A 17,629-nucleotide genomic window follows, 5' to 3' on the forward strand; every position below is an offset into this window, starting at 1 on the left:
ACAGGGCATATTACATGCTTATCATTTTTATAACTATGTAGTATTCCATGATGTGAATATATTCTTAATTTATGTAGTCATCCCCGCTATGTGATAATACATTTACGACAGCCCCGGGTAAGGGTTAGTTCAGAGGGAATAAGACCTGAAGAGCCCCCACCATGGTCCTAGCCAGTACAGACAGTGCCGCAGTGCCCTACAGAGGCACACGCTCAGTGCTGTAGGAGCACAGGAAGGAATATAAACCTGACCAGGGGAAACCGAGACATCCACACAGAGCAGGTTTTGGCCATCTGGGGTTTTAACAATCTTCACCATTTATAAGAGTGCTGCTCATGACCTCTTTCCAAGTTTTGTGGGTTTTTAATTTTTTTTCTTTTAGAAAAATATAGAACTTTTCCAAAAAAAGAGATACTGAATCAAATCTCTGAACAATCTATTTCATCTTGGTAAGTATATCAGATCGGTCTCTGAATCAATCCAGGAAGCTGACGGAGGAATTGCCAGAGACCCAGAGCCTCCCATATGCCCCTCCTGACCATGCTCCCTGAAAACAGAGTCTCTATTTATAATTGGGAGGTGGTATTTTCCAAAAGTTTTAATCTGTGACAGGTTGGAAATTTAACAAATTGGTTCTCCATCACAGATCATTTAAGAAGTAATGCATCGGCGTTAAGCTGGGTCCACCTGCAAAACATCCGGAGCCCATGCACCTTGTTCTATTTCTGTTGCCACCACCCTAATCCAAACCACTGTCTCTTGCTTGAAATATAGCAAAAGATCTCCCAGTCCCTCTGCTTCCACCTCTGCCTACCTAGAATCCATTTTCCTCAGAGCTGCCCAAACGGTCAGACAACGTCTCCCTTGCTAAAAGCTTCCAGGGGCTTGCTATCACACTTAAAGGCCAAATTCCTAATGAGTGTGGGGTTTCCTTCTAGAGTGACGATTATCCTCTGGAAATAGAGGTGATGGTTGCACAACCTTGTAAATATACTCAAAACCCCTGAATTGCACATTTAAAAGGGTGAACGTTATTGTATGTGAATAATACCTCAATTAAAAAAAAACCCAAACTCCTACCCTGGCTTACAAAGATCTGGTCCCTGCTTATTATCTCCCTGTCCTCACCCTCCTACGACTCCTTCAAATTCTTACTCCCGTCACACGGGCCTCCTCTGCTCCTTAATCACACAGACCGTGCTCTTGCTTTGGGCCTTGGCACCGACGACCTCCCTCAACCTGGAGTTCTAGTATTTCTGATACTCACTGCTGCTCTACTCCCATTCAAAGCGCTTCTCAGTGAGGCCTTCCCTCAAGGCCAGTCTACAGTAGCCATCATCTGACTGCAATCTTCCACACAGCACTTCACTCATCATTTTTCATTTATTTCAATGCTCATCTGTTTCCTCCTCTGGTCTCGAACTTCACGAGAGCAGGAACTTGTTCTGTATGGCTCACAACTGTAATTCAAGGGTCTAGACTCTAGAATAACCCCTACGTCGAGTAGGCATTCAATAAATATTTGTGGAATGAATGCATGTTGGCTATTTTTATTTATTACTATTGTTATCACTGGGGTAGTAGGCAGGCTTCGTTAAAGGCTGCCTTAAGATTTATGAATTTATTCTAAGGACTACGGATGCTGCTAAAGGATTAAACCAAGCAGTGACACGTAGGACGAGTATAAGAAATATGGGTACTGGGGCCACGCTAGTAATGTATTTCCTTCAAATCAATGTTCTTTAAATACTTTTCCAAGTTTGGCAGTAGTTCTCCAGCTTTAGCATCCATGAGACTCCCCAGGATGGCTTATTAAAACAGAGGCTACCAGGCCCTACCCCCAGAGTTTCTGATCCAGAAGGTTAGAATGGGTTAGAATTTGGTTAGAATTTACATCCCTAACAAGTTCTCAGGTGATGCTGTAGCTGCTGGTCAAGGGACCACACTTTGAGAACCTGTGACTTGGAGCTCCTTCTCTGAGAAAAATAGAGAAAGAGGATCAGTGGTAACTATCTCCTTTCCTGTTGCCCCAGGTAATTAGGCTCAGTTCCCAAATTTGTATGTCCCACAGAGCAAAATAAAAGCCCTCCAGCCAACTAGATCCAATCTCCTTGAAGGTACTTCAGAAATCTCCTTTAAGGGAGGGGAGTGAGGAGGGAGAAAGAAGGAGGGAGAGGGAGAGAGACAAATGTGTAGGATCTTGGCCCCATCCTTCCAAACACATATAATATTCTCCCTAAGAGGAATTACTGGTGAGTACTATTTTCTACATCTTGTGAGATCTCTAGCAGTCTTGTTACTCCCTTATAGATTGCCCTGGGTAGCCGGACAGCCCCTTTACTCACCTGGGTAGCTGGACAGCCCCTTTATCCAACTGGGTAGTTGGACAGCTCCTTTACCCAAGTGGGTAGTTGGACAGCCCCTTTACCCAACTCTAGCGACGTGATTTGATTGTTGTTTCTGGGTTATCGAAAGGAAAATAGAGAGACTGTAGACACGGGACCCCCTTGGGAGGTTGCTAAGTAATCCAGTGGATTCCAGAGGGGATGGGGAGAAATGTGGTTTCAAGTATGACTGACAGGATGTAATGACTGACTGCAGACGTGGAGAAAGGAAAGAGTCAAGGATTCTGAGGTTTCTGGATAGGAAGAAACGGAGTGATGGTATTTACAAAGGAAGAAAACATGGAGAGAGAGCTGAATGAAAGACGAAACTCTTTCCGCCATGCTGATTTTGAGATACCGTAAAGACACCCCAGTAGTGTCCAACAGGCAACTGTATGTATGAATAGACGGGTCTGACCCTCACTAGACAAGTCTGGGCTGCAGATATAAATTTGGGCGGCGTCATCATCATATAGATGGTAATTAAAGCCTTGAGAGAAGATGAGATCACCCAGTGAAGGCATATGGAGCAAGGTGAGGTTTTTAACTTAACAGTAAAATTCACTGAATAATGGACTATCTGCATGCAGAGTTAATCACCCCTGAGAAAAGCCTTGTTATTTGGTTGATGTGGCCAAACTCAAAGGCACTATCATCATTTACTGGAGGCATTTTATTTAATCAAAGGGCCTAGTACCGATGATGGTGATGAAGACAACGAAACAATAATAACTAGCACTGAGTTCTTATTATGTGCCAGGCACTGTGGTGAGTGCTTTTCGTGGACCGCTCATTACTGGAAGTGGTTACAACTCTGTGAGGTAGATATTATTATTATTAGCTCCGTTTCACCAGTGATGAAACAGAGGCAAAGAAAATTTAATAATTTACTCAAGGTCACATATAAGTGGCATAGCCAGGATTCAAACCCAGGAGTCTGGCTCTAAATCTATGCTCTTAAAATCACTCTACACACGGATTAAACCTAATGCTATTGTTTAGAATATATATATATAGGGGGTGCCTGGGTGGCTCAGTCGGTTAAGCGTCCAACTTCGGCTCAGGTCATGATCTCGCGGTCCATGAGTTCCAACCCTGCATCGGGCTCTGTGTTGACAGCTCAGAGCCTGGAGGCTGCTTCGGATTCTGTGTCTCCCTCTCTCTCTGCCCCTCCCCTGCTCATGCTGTCTCTCTCTCCATCTCAAAAAAAATAAACATTTAAAAAAAAATAGAATATATATATAAAGCAAGAGAGATATTAACACGCTAATGATTTTGGCACATCCTCTATTTAATGAGAAAGGCTTACACACAATGCCCTAATTTACTCATTAACTATAAAACACTGTAAATTATCTTGAAAAATGTAAATACTGGCCATCTACTAACAGGTTTTCCTAATAGTTTTGTTTTCAATTTATCTTATAAACACAGACAACCTATATTTTAGCTTTTGACGGCACCAATGTATGCGTTGGAGTAACTAATAGTAACCATATTCGCCAACATAAAGGTCTTCTGTTCATCTTCTGCCTTAGAAATGCAAAATACTTAATACCACTACTCAGGTACTTAAGTGTTACTTTTCATCTTCAAAGCATTCTACTCACAGTAGATAATTAATTTTCCAACACACCGTGTAAGGTAAATACCATTATTTCACTTATATAAAGAAAGAAACCCAGGAGATGAGCCACCGGCCCCGGGAGGGTTACAGTTCGGAATTGGAACCCAGGCTACCCAATCTTTCCGTTCTCTTCCTCAATTGAAGCCTCCTTGACAAATTCAAGATATCCAAAGGCTGTCCCCCCCGTTCACACAGATAATCAGCAAAGACATCATCCTACGAGAGGCCCGGCTTACCTCAAAAGATCTGAGAGAGTAACTGTCTCTCTCTGCCACAGCAGTGACAGGTAGCAGAAGGCAAGTGTCCTCGGCACCGTCATCTTCACGATCCCCTTCTCCTTTCGTAGTGAATATTCCACTCCATCAAGAGATCCAGAACAGATGGATGCTGTTTCTTAAGAGATAAATGGAGATTTTTTTTTTTAAAGAGCAAATAACTATTTGGACAGCCAAAGAAGAAAAACCACAAAAAAATCCAAAGAGGCATTTTCAATGTCTTAAAATCAAATGATCATTGATACAATCTTTACAAAGAGCAACTGGCAAAAAAGAGCAATGATGGTTTAGAGAAAATTGGCTAAAACGGTTAACAGTTGTTGGTTCTTTATGGGAGTGGGATGGGCTGAGATTCTAAAGAGGGACTTGACCTGCTTGAATGTTTTCATAGTGAACTGGAGCAATTTTCCAGATAAGTAAAAGGAAAAACAATTACAGAGCAAAGCAAAGCTAACAGTGTGTAAGTGCTTTGGTCCAGGCCCCAAGCTACGTGTCCCTTTTGTGTGAGGGGCTCTCCGAAACACCAGCCAGGACAGCACCTCCGCCCTCTCCCATCCTCCAGGCACCCTTCCCCACAGGACGTTATCTGTCCTCGCTCCTTCCTTCAACACTCCCTCATCTCATTCTTTGTGCCCCTGTTCTAGGTCCGGGGAATGGACAGTGAACAGGGCCGCACATCCCTTGGAACTTAACATTCTAGCAACGGGAGATGGTTATTAAGGAGAAAAAAAAAAATTGCAACTGACAGACGGTGGTAAGGGCCACACAGGAAAATGGCAATGCAGGGGCATACAAAGTGATGGGAAGACAAGAGACAGGTGCTACTTTACATGGATGGTGAAAGAAGCCTCTGGGGGAAGGTGGCATCTGAGCGGCGACGTGAATACATTCAGACAGGAAGTCTTGAGGAGCTCAGGAAGAACACTGCGTTCATCAGCAGGAGTGAACTCAAAGGAGCAGCAAGGAAGCCAGTGTGGCGAGAGCACCACGCGTGAAGGGAAAGTGGTAGGAAATGATAAGGAAGAAAGCGATAGGGGCGCCTGGGTGGCTCAGCTGGTGAAGTGCCTGACTCTTGATTTTGGCTCAGGTCATGATGATCTCACGGTTTTTGAGTTCGAGCCCCATATCGGGGTTCCACGCTATCAGGAGCAGATTCTCTGTCTCCCTCTCTCTCTGCCCCTCCCCTGCTTGATCTCCCTCTCTCTCTCTCTCAAAATAAATAAATATACACTTAAAAATATTTTTTTTAAATATCACGCAGGGCTTGATAGGTCACGTTTTGTATTTTGGACATTATTCTGAGTATTATGAGGAGTTTCTGGAGAGTTTCAAACAGAGAAACCACCTGATCCCATTCACGTCTCTAAAAAGCTCTCTCAGGCTGCCGCACGAAGAACGGAGCTGTCGGAGGGCAGGAGTGGACACAGGACACACCAGCCAGGACAGAGATGACGGGCACTTGGGCTGGGACAACAGCACTGCAGGTGGTGAGAAGTGGTGGGAATCTGGACATATTTTGAAGGCAGAGTCAGAAGAATTTGTTGATGGGCTGAACACGAAGTATGAGAGAAAAAGAGAAGAGTTTGGGCCTGAGCAACAGGAGAACGGAAATGCCATCTGCTGAGACAAGGAAGGCAGCAGAAGTGCAAGCTTGATGAAAGAAAATTAAGGTTTCAGAATTACACGTGTTAAATGAAGGCCCTACTAACTGCACAAATGGAGATGTTGAGTAGGCAGATGAGTATAAAAATCTGTAGTTCAGAGAAGAACCTCGAGAGAGAAATTTCCGAGCCGTCATGATGCAGCTGGTGTTTAAAGCTGGAAGGAGGGTAAATAGAAAGCGGGACTAAGAACGACCCCCCAAAACCCCACTTTCTTGGATAAAACTCTCCAAATTACTCCTCAAAATCCTTTTTTCCAACTCCTATAAATCCTCTCCTCATAGCATTTATCAGTAACTGAACTTCTTAATGAATGTGTGCATTTATTTTCCAGCTCCTCCCACTACAATCTAAGCAGGTGGCTGACCTTGCTTGTCACCGGGTCCCCAGGGCCTCGAGCAGACCCTAAAGCACAAAGGAGGAACCCAATAACTATTTGGTGGCAAACAGGCCAGCAGTTCAAGACTGTCATCCTAGTGAAATGATTTTTAGAACATGCAAAGACTCAAGGTCAGGGCACGTTGTGGCAGGACCGTCTATAATATGAAGCAAATTAAAAACCACCTATGTGACACGAATAGAAATTTAATTCCAGGCAATGGAATACTGCATGCCAATTTACTTAATGCTTCTGTCGATGGTTCTCAAAGTAGAGTCCCTAGACCAGCTGTTGGGCAGCTCAGTCAGTTAAGTGTTCGACTCTTGATTTCAGCCCAAGTCGTATCTCGTGGTTCATGAGTTCGAGCCCCGCCTCCGGTTCTGTGCTGACAGTGCGATATCTGCTTGGGATGCTCTCTCTCCTCTCTCTCTCTCCTCTCTCTCTCCTCTCTCTCTCTCTCTCTCTCTCTCCCCCCCCTACCCCGTTGCTCTCGCTCTCAAAATAAAATAAACTTAAAAAAAAATATTTTTTTAATAAATAAAGTTTATTTAGTTTTGAGAGAGAAAAAGAGCTCGTGAGCGGGGGAGAGGTCGAGAGAGAGAATCCCAAGTGGACTCTGCACCGTCAGCATGGAGCCCGATGTGGGGCTCGAACTCACGAACCCTGAGATCATGACCTGAGCCAAAGTTAAGAGTCGGACGCTTAACCGACTGAGCCACCTAGGTGCCCCAGCAATAAAACTGTAAAAGCTGGAAAGCACATGGACAGGTGATGACTGCCCTGGCAGCGTCGAGAAAGCTGGATTCAAAACCAGCGATAGGGAAAACCATAAACCGATGTGACTTTTCCCTGGGGACCTCTAAAGAAAGCTCCAGAATCGGTTAAATCTTGGAAACCGGGTGAAGGTGGGTCTAACACCAGAAAGATTACTTGAAAGTCTGATTGAGAAGCAGTCAGACACTCAGAGTCATATGCCAACCCCATCTGGCAAATGCCTGCGCCTTCCCAATCTGGGCAGAAAATTGTTAAGTTTCTTCTCTGGAAAGAGCAAAATGAAGGGTCTCTGGAATAGGGCATGTATCAGTCATACACACAGTTGAGAGCAGGATATTATGAAAAACAGCAGGATGAACTGCAAGTGTACATATTAGGTACCGAGACAGCCCCGCCCCCACCCCACATTCCTCTCAGGCCTTCTTCCCACCCAGTTCCTAGAACAGCCAGGATTACACCCTCCAAACAGATGACTCAAAGAGATTTCTCTTGAAAATCCTATCAGCTCAGGGGGAAAAGATTTAAAGATGATAATGCTGGAGGCCTGCTAAGAAAATAATCCAGCTAGATCATGCACAGTGCAACTAGCAAAACTCACTATGGATACGAGGCTTTCACTCAATTTTTCAGTCTCTTTAAAAAAAAATTTTTTTAATGTTTTTATTTATTATTTGAGAGAGAGAGAGAGCAAGCAGGGGAAGGGCAGAGAGAGAGAGAGAGATACGGAATCTGAAGCAGGCTCCAAGCTTTGACTGTCAGCACAGAGCCCAATGTGGGGCTCGAACTCATGAACCGTGAGATCATAACCTGAGGCAAAGCCGGGTACTTAACCGACTGAGCCACCCAGGCGCCCCTTTCAGTCTCCATTCTTAAGAAGACCAGCCATATTAGCCTCATAAATATTTGAAGAAAACCTCTAATACAAGAAGCAGAGGACAAAACAAGTCAAGGTCAAATATTATCACTTATCATATCAATATCCTCAGGAAAATAAGAAAAGATGCTCCACAAAAACCAGGGAGTAAACCAGGAAAGATGAAATAGGGTCAAGGAAGTAAGGAACTTAACAAAAGGTAAGAGCATCTTCAGGATGGTGGTAAAGAGGTCCCAAAGACAGCCATGTCGTAAGTTTAGGGATATTTCATTGTAGATTAGGGTGGGTCAGAAGCTCCACCAAGACTTCTTCTGAAGATGAAATTGGTAGAATATCTAAGAAATTGAGAGATTTTCAGAACTTGGAGGAAGTGTGGGGATACACTAATAATAAATCATAGATTAGTAATAAGTAAATAGAAAACTAAGCAAGTGACAAGACAATTATCAACTCTGAGAAAACCAAAGGATCTATGAAAAGTATAATCATAGCAAGTTACATAGCTCACACTAAATGCTGGGCTAGGAAAAAATTATAATCGTATTGGAAGACAGAGAAAAAGAAATGCACGATCGTGTGCTGGTGACTACATGGGGAAGGTACAGTGAGAAAGGTGTGAAAGAGCCAAGATTTATCTTCTGTAGTTGGAATTTAACAGCTAACGTCCAAAAGCAGAAATCAAGATGTCATACTATAAGCATATGCTATAGAGATATGGAGGTTACAGGGGCGCCTGGGTGGCTCAGTCGGTTAAGCATCTGACTTTGGCTCAGATCATAATTTCACGGTTGGTGAGTTCAAGCCCCCCATCGGGCTCTGTGCTGACAGCTCAAAGCCTGGAGCCTACTTCAAATTCTGTGACTCCCTCTCTCTCTGCCCCTCCCCTGCTCACGCACTCTCTCTCTCTCTCAAAAATAAACTTTTTTTTTTTTTTTTTTGCGATATGGAGGCTGCAGAAGAGCTGAAAATGAATGTCTCTTGGGAACAGCACATTTAGGGGAATAACAGACTACAATTTTTTTCATATCAAGCATTATAAATCTATTTGAATTACATGCATATAGAATTTTGATTAAAAATTTAAAGAATGTAGAAATAGTTTACATTTTTGCAAAAACAAAATACTACATCTCCCTTTCTCTCTATGTATACATGAATAAAAAACTTTCTGGAATGATCTACACAAAGTAGTTTGGTTTTGGATGGCACAATAACTGATGATTTTCTTTGTGACGCTCTGTATTTTATAGTTGTGAAATAAAGGTTGTATTAGTAGTCACTTTACATGTAGAAACTAAAATAAAGCTCTAAGGATCACCATTTACTAAAAGCAAACACCAAAACAAAAACTCTTAACATAGAGAAATAATCTGGGGCACCTAGGTGGCTCAGTCGGTTAAACGTCCTACTTCAGCTCAGGTCATGATCTCACAGTTCGTAAGTTCGAGCCCCACATCGGGCTCTGTGCTGACAGCTCAGAGCCTGGAGCCTGCTTCACATTCTGTATCTCCCTCTCTCTCTGCCCCTCCCTGCTCGTGCTCTGTCTCTCTCTCAAAAGTAAATAATGAACATTAAAAAAATTGTTTTTTAAATAAAAAAGACATAGGGAAACAATCATGGTACTCTAAAAGGCTTGGATGACTTCAGACCTAGTCCTGGGGACAGTGGAGTTCAGGCCCGCCTGAAAACGTGGAAAGGAAACTCCAGAGATCCACCACGGCCCAACTATTCTATGATTCTAACTTCTTTGGACACAAAAAAATAACTTGTCTGAGATCTGTGTCACTGTGCAGTCCAGCAAGTAATACAGATACGCTGATAAAAGGAATTTGCTCTTTAGGGGGAACAGACTTGCAAAGAAGCAGCCCACACAAGAAATGCTTTGTTAAAAACTATATGTAATCATACAACCCAGACTTCCACAATCCCTAACACCAGACGATTTGGAAGCAATCTCCCAAAGAACTCTGTCAGCACACATCAAGATTCTAGTAATCTATAATAAGAGCCTGGTCCGTTCTCTGAGGTCTGTTTTCCACCATGTTTATTTTATTATTATTTTTTTTTTAGTGTAGTGTAGAAACAATTAAAATCATGAATAAATGTGTTGGGGAAGGTCTATACCTGTTACCTTAAATATACTCCTTATCTATTTTAACTTATGGAATTCAATCAGAAAGTGAAACACACACGATACGATAAATTTTGCTTCAGTCTATGATTAGAAGTCAGATATATCATCTTTGACTCTTACCAATCTTATCATTTTGCTAAGATCTATCATTTCTCTGCTGCAACTTTTCTTTGGAAATTCTGAGCCCACACGTACATGATCTTTATTGAGCTTCGTTCTTTCTGGAACATTTTACTCTTTAAAAATGACACAAAGGGGTGCCTGGGTGGCTCAGGCGTCCTACTCTTAATTTCGGCTCAGGTCATGATCTCATAGTTTTGTGAGTTCGACCCCTGCATCAGGCTCTGTGCTGACACTGAGGCGCCTGCTTAAGATTTTCCCTCTCTCTCTGCCCCTACCCCACTCATGCTCTGTCTCTCTCAAAATAAATAAATAAATAAACTTAAAAATTTTTAACAAATAAAAATCACATAAAAATACTCATGTGGAGACAATGTACCTTTTTAAAAAACTGCCCTAAGATTTCATTTAATTTACCTTTCTCCTAGCCATATGATTTACCAAGTCATTGCTTCTTGCTAGGCCACATTCCTTTTCTTGAAATACGAAAAGATTGGACTAAATTATTTTTTTAAGTTTTATTTTATTTTGAGAGAGAGAGTGAGAGAGCGAGAGCGGGGGAGTGAAAGACAGAGAGAGGGAGAGAGAATCCCAAGCAGACTCTGCACTGTCAGCACGGAGCTCGACTGGGGGCTTGAACTCACGAACTGTGAGATCATGACCTGAACCGAAGTGGGATGCTTAACTGACTGAGCCACCCAGGTGCCCCTGGACTAAAATTTTTTTTGTATATTTATTTATTTTTGAGAGAGAGAGTGTGAGCGAGCTAGGGAGGGGCAGAAGGAGGGGGAGACAGAATCTGAAGCAAGCTGCAGGCTCCGAGCTGTCAACACAGAGCCCTACATGGGGCTTGAACTCACGGACTGTGAGATCATGACCTGAGCTGAAGTCGGAAGCTTAACTGAGCCACCCAGGTGCCCCTGAACTAAATTATTTTTAAGGTACATTACCAGCTTTAAAATTCTAGGTAGTCTGATTCTCACTTTTACCTGATTGTGATGCTTTGCTGATGGGGAAAGGCTTCTGAGCAAGGCCATCAGGCTGAGACTCTGTTCCACTTTCAACAAAAGAAGGGCAGCTGAAGTCACTCAGCAGCTCAGGCTCGCTATCCCAGTCTGAATGACTTTGATTATCTTCTAATACCTATTTGCAAAATATACATAAAATTATTACACAGGAACTGAAAATGCAGTTAATTTCCACGAGCTTAAGCAAGTCCTGCCCATCTGAAACACCATAAGGCAAACTACTCCAGAGAACTGCAACCATCTGCCAGGTTCCGAAGACCAAAAGACCTTACCCTCCACCAGGTGTTCCCTAGCAGCTCCTGGCGGTGCTCCCAGAGAAGGGCTGCAGACAAGGCTAAGCAAGGAAACAGGTTGCCAGCAGACACATCAGGCTTCCTTCTCCCTGTGACCAACATCTCCCTTGTAGCTCTAGCAGCTACACCAATGGACACGTTGATAATGACCCCATGCACAATGCTGGCTTATCTTCACTGAGCCTACCTAGGAATTTTCGCTTTGGATCTACGATAATGCCATTTCTCCTCCCTGGACTATCCTTTCTTCTCTAGCTCTCCAATCCGTTATTTACTCTATCATGCTGTCTCCCAACCAATTCTTCTTCTGAAGAGTTCTTGATTCCCTGAATTCCTGTGGCACTTTACTACTTATAACACTTAACTGACAAGGATATACTATCTCGGACCGTTGTTTAATTTTTCACACACGTATTGTTGAAATGTGGCTGGCTATGTAAAGGCCTCATCAGCTGACATTACCTTGGGGAAACTGATCACAGTCAAAAGGCCACATTATCAGTTCTGCAGACCAAGAGACTCAATCTTAGGAAGAACAGGTAAGACTCATGTTAAGGAAACTCACAAGAGAATAAAGCAAAATCAATCAATCAATCAATCAATCAATCAGGGATGAGATGCTTGTGTCCTCTGTTCTGCATTTCCCCTCTCTACAGGTAAGCATGAGACAAGGTACACAATAAAACTGGCAGATAAGCATGGACTCACTGAGAAAACCAAAGCAATCAGAAGACAATGTCCACAATCGTATGCAGGCGACCATCTACCAGGAACTCGACTCTCTGTCTGATTCTTCTGGCAAACTATCCAAGCTCCCATCTAAAAAGCCAGCTGCTCCCTCTGGGCACCCAATTCCACCCCGTCCACTCAAAGATTATCCCTCACTTCCACTGTCTCTCTCTCCATTGAAAATTTCTTGTCTCCTGTATCATTCCTATCAGTACACAAATATGCTATCATTTATCCCACTTAAAAAAAAACACACAAAAAAACCCACCTTTCCTGGATTCCATCTACAACATAAATTCTTTATACTTTGCAGCTAAATGCTTTGGAAGAGTTATCCAGACTCACTGTCTCCAATTTCTCTCTTCCAAGTCTATCTTACACCTCATTCTTGTCATTTTTTTTTTTAATTTTTTTTTTTCAACGTTTATTTATTTTTGGGACAGAGAGAGACAGAGCATGAACGGGGGAGGGGCAGAGAGAGAGAGGGAGACACAGAATCGGAAACAGGCTCCAGGCTCTGAGCCATCAGCCCAGAGCCTGACGCGGGGCTCGAACTCCTGGACCGGGAGATCGTGACCTGGCTGAAGTCGGACGCTTAACCAACTGCGCCACCCAGGCGCCCCCATTCTTGTCATTTTTAAACATCTTTTTTTGAGGGAGGGAGGGGCAGAGGGAAGAGGGAGAGAGAGTGGAGCCTGATGTGGGGCTCGATCCACGACCATGAGATCATGACCTGACCAAAACCAAGAGTCCGCCGCTTAACTTTCTGAGCAACCCAGGCACCCCTTAAGATTTTATTTTTGAGTAATCTCTCCACCCAACGTGGTGCTTGAACTCACAACCCCAAGACCAAGAGCTGCATACTCCACAGACTGAGCCAGCCAGGAACCCCTTTTATACGTCATTCTAATCAAACTTGTGGTCCCGCTACTCTACTCATCAATTTTTAGCCCTCTTCCTTCCTGGCCAGGCAGCAGTATTTCTCACAGTTGATCACTCCCCTCTTCTTGAAACTCTTTGTTCTTTCGTTTCCAGAATGCCCCCTCACTCTCCAACCTTCCTCCTAATTTACCAGTTGGTCCTCAGACTTCTTTGTTGATGTTGCTTTTATCCCAAACATCTTAACCCTAGAGCGGGCCAGAGCTCAGTCCTTGGTTCCTTTCTCTGTCTTTACTCCTCGATGATATCATCTGGTCTTGTGGTTTTAAATACTACCTACTATATTGTTTTTGATTCCAAAATGCTCTTCCCTTCCCTGTGTTTTAATATCCCTGGCATCGGGGTGTTTCTTACAACCAATGGCATGTCACAGTTTGATTTACAGAATTATTTTCTTTCTCGGGGATATATAAAATAATGGTGCATCTTCCAAATAATGGCATTTTAGATTTGATGATTGTAATACATATTGAGAACGTCCAGGGGAACCTGGGTGGCTCAGTCATTTGAGCGTCCGGCTTCGGCTCAGGTCATGATCTTGCAGTTTGTGAGTTTGAGCCCCGCGTCAGGCTCTGTGCTGACAGCTCGGAGCCTGGAGCCATCTTCAGATTCTGTGGTCCCCTCTCTCTCCACCCCACTCCTGCTTGTGCTGTGTCTCTCTCTGTCTTTCAAAAATGAATAAACATTAAAAAAAAAAAAGAGAGAGAGAGAGAGAACGTCCAAATTTATATCTCCAGCCTAGACCTCTCTTCTGAATTGAAGGCTTATAAATCTAACAGTACCTGCAGTTTCCTCTTGGACGTCTAATAGGTGTCGCAAACGTCACATGTCCCCAACTGAACTACTGATTTTCCTGTTCCACCTGTAATTTCAGTTGATGGCAACTCCTTCCTTCCAACTGCTTAGGCTCCAAACTTAAGTCATCCTTGATGACTCTTCTCTTTCTCTCACACCCCACATCCAATCCGTCAGGAAATTCGGTCGACTCTATTCCAAAGTTTATCTAGGATCTTACCACTTATCATTTCCATTGCTACAACCTGATCCCAGCCACCATCACGTCTTAATCTGGAAGAGGGCTTTTCAAACCTTCGTGTGTGTAAGAAGCACCTAGGAACCGTGTTGAAATGTAGACTCTGACTCAGTAGGTCTGAGTCAGTCCTGAAATTCCGCATTTCTTCCCCTAGATATCCTCATGGCTTACTCTCACCTACGATTCCTCATCAGGGAGGCATGGCCTTCCCTGATCACTCCATCTCAAATAGCACCCTTTCCTGCCACCCCCTTTGCTATTTCCCTTACCCTGATTTATGCAATTGCTTGTTTGCTTTTTCTGGAAGTTTTAAGTTGCTTATCTTGCCCAAGATCACACAAGTCACAAGTAGTGAAGCCAGGATTCAGATGCACTCCTCTTACTATTCTTGGCACAGTCACATTCAAAGCATGAAGCAATTACTGAATATTTGAGGAGACTAAGCTTCTAACTTAAAAGTACTTGGTCCTGGGGCGCCTGGGTGGCGCAGTCGGTTAAGCGTCCGACTTCAGCCAGGTCACGATCTCGCGGTCTGTGAGTTCGAGCCCCGCGTCAGGCTCTGGGCTGATGGCTCAGAGCCTGGAGCCTGTTTCCGATTCTGTGTCTCCCTCTCTCTCTGCCCCTCCCCCGTTCATGCTCTGTCTCTCTCTGTCCCAAAAATAAATAAACGTTGAAAAAAAAAAAAAAAAGTACTTGGTCCTTTTTCCTTTCAAAATCGAGTATATTCAAAATAGGTATACTCTTCAGTAAAAATTATACACCAACTTGCATATCAGGTTAAAATTCTGCATACGCTTATTTACTCACCAAGAAGATTTTACTGTGATGAGAATATTACTTTAGACTTTAGACAGGTGTTTAGTCAAGTTAACAAAAGTTTTTACAATATCTATTTTTTTATGTTTGTTTATTTTTGAGAGGGAGAGAGCACGAGCGGGGGAGGGGCAGAGACAGAGGGAGACAGAGAAACCAAAGCAGGTTCTGTGCTATCAGCGCAAAGCCTGACGTGGGGTTTGAACCCACAAACCGTGAGATCATGACCTGTGCCGAGATCAAGAGTTGGGTGCCACCCAGGCACCCTAAACCTTTTTAAATACCTTAAGTTAAAGCAAACCGTAAGAGAGTCTTAAGGACTGAGAACCAACTAAGGTAGATGGGGGGTGGGGGGGAGGGGAAAGTGGGTGATGGGCAGGGAGGAGGGTACTCGTTGGGATGAGCACTGGGTGTCATATGGAAACCAATTTGAAATAAATTATATTTTTAAAAAATCAAAAATAAATAAATATCTTAAGTTCCCCTAAACATATTAAAATGTCAGAGAGAATTCCAGGTTCTGATTCAAATTTTCTATGTAGTAGGTAAAGCCCCAGTGTACAAATATAACCAACAAATACTTTAGCGGTGTAATTCTAAAGATCAGGTTCTTAATAGTCTGGATGGTTCTTTCTTTTCTCTTTCAAAGTGTCACCGTAGAACCACATAGTATCTTTTGCTTTTCTTGAGAAGTATCTGCCTCCTGAATCAAGAGAAGATAATGTTTCATAACTCTATCATTCAAAAGTATTGTCCGGGGGCACCTGAGTGGCTCAGTCAGTTGGGCATCTGACTCTTGATCTCGGCTCAGGTCATGATCTGATGGTTCATGAGTTCGAGCCCCACATCAGGCTCTGCTCTGACAGTGTGGAACATGTTTGGGATTCCCTCTCTTCCTCTCTCTCTGCCCCTCCCCTGCTCGTGCCCACTCCCCTCTCTCTCTCTCTCAAAAATAAATGACCATTAAAAAAAAAAGTATTGTCTGTTCATGTCTCCTAAGGCAAGGGAAATAAAAGCAAAAATGAACTATTAGGACCTCATTAAGATAAAAAGCTTCTGCACAGCAAAGGAAATAATCAACAAAACTATAAGGAACTTACAGAATGGGAGAAGATATTTGCAGGTGACATATCAGATAAAGGGTTAGTATCCAAAATCTATAAAGAACTTACCAAACTCAACACCCAAAAAACAAATAATCCCGTGAAGAAATGGGCAGAAGACATGAATAGACATTTTTCCAAAGAAGACCTCCAGATGGCAAACAGACCCATGAAAAGATGCCCAACATCACTCATCATTAGGGAAATACAAATCAAATTTCTTAAAAGAAATTGCTTAAACTTCTACTTAGAACTTAACTACAAATTTCTTTGTTTCAACTAGTCAGATAAGAAATCCAAATTAATTCCAATGTCTAGATCAGTGACCTTGTCCTTCTGGACGATACCAGAAACATCTTCACTGACGATTCTCTGACAAACATCATAAATCCAGATGAGGCTGAACCTGTTTTCATCTCTACCTCATACTAGAAATGTCTCTTAATCCTGCGTTTCAGACTTGTGACTTACCGTAACTTTTCTTCTACAAACTGGGTTTTTACAATAGGCCTGCTTGCTCTTCTGAAGGTAGCGCTTCCAAAAATTATGTAAAACTTCATTCTAAGGTAGAAGGGAAGTGAGTGGTAATTCAGGTAACGCCAAACACACCGGTACATCTCTACCACATGTACTTCACATACTGCCCTCCATTCAAACATGTTCTTACCTTCCTTACCTACTTTCTTGAAAAAGAACGATCATCACAAAATCTGTGTACCAGTATATGGCAGGTATACGGCAAACACTGAATAAATTCTTCATTATCTTTGATCTTAGAGAAAGAAGAGACTAATTCTGTAAAGGTCACCTAGTTGACCCCTTCCTTTTGCAGGTTAAGTAAATTAAGAATCAGAGAGGGACACCTGGGAGGCCCAAGTTGGTTAAGCATCCGACTTCGGCTCAGGTCATGATCTCACGGTTCGTGGGTTCGAGCCCCGCGTCGGGCTCTGTGCTGACAGCTCGGAGCCTGGAGCCTGCTTCCGATTCTGTGTCTCCCTCTGTCTCTGCCCCTCCCCGCTCGCACTCGGACTCTCTCTCAAAAATAAATAAACATTAAAAAAATTAAAAAAGAAAAAAAGAATGAGAGAAAGCAAGCAACTTCTACATGACTACACTTCTGGTTAGAAGCAGAGCTGCTATTGGGTCCAGGCAGAAGTAAAATAGAACAGGACAAACAAAACAAAACAACTTCTCTATTATTCAGCACCTACTAGGCATGAGGCATCCGTTAGCTCTGATACAACACTGCAAGACAGCCATTATCTCCATTTTACCGCTACAGAAACTGAGTAAGTTGGCCAAAATGACCCAACCACTGAGTGGAAAAACCATGAATAGGATTTGGAGTCAGTTTGGATTCCAGAGCCTGTGTTCTTAGAGTAATGCCGTTCCTATGCCATTTAAATGGTCAGGTCTAACGGGTTATGCTCATTGGCTAACTTCAGACAAACTGTTTTCAGGAT

The 17,629-nt window shown here is 43.0% G+C and overlaps 1 protein-coding gene across 7 annotated transcripts in view; it reads right to left on the bottom strand.

Annotated features, from left to right (window-relative positions):
• The window catches only part of TAF1B (TATA-box binding protein associated factor, RNA polymerase I subunit B), a 69,036-nt gene that overhangs the window by 40,355 nt on the left and 11,052 nt on the right, over positions 1-17,629 (bottom strand). For all 7 annotated transcript variants that reach the window (XM_045447760.1, XM_045447762.1, XM_045447764.1 and 4 more), the window contains 3 exons: positions 16,638-16,727; positions 11,218-11,371; positions 4,248-4,404 (listed from right to left, as the gene is read on the bottom strand). In XM_045447760.1, the coding sequence (XP_045303716.1) occupies positions 4,248-4,404; positions 11,218-11,371; positions 16,638-16,727 (401 nt within the window). The remainder of the gene's footprint in view (positions 1-4,247; positions 4,405-11,217; positions 11,372-16,637; positions 16,728-17,629) is intronic.

The sequence above is a fragment of the Leopardus geoffroyi genome, chromosome A3, assembly GCF_018350155.1.
Source record: "Leopardus geoffroyi isolate Oge1 chromosome A3, O.geoffroyi_Oge1_pat1.0, whole genome shotgun sequence".
NCBI classification, from domain to species: Eukaryota; Metazoa; Chordata; class Mammalia; order Carnivora; family Felidae; genus Leopardus; species Leopardus geoffroyi.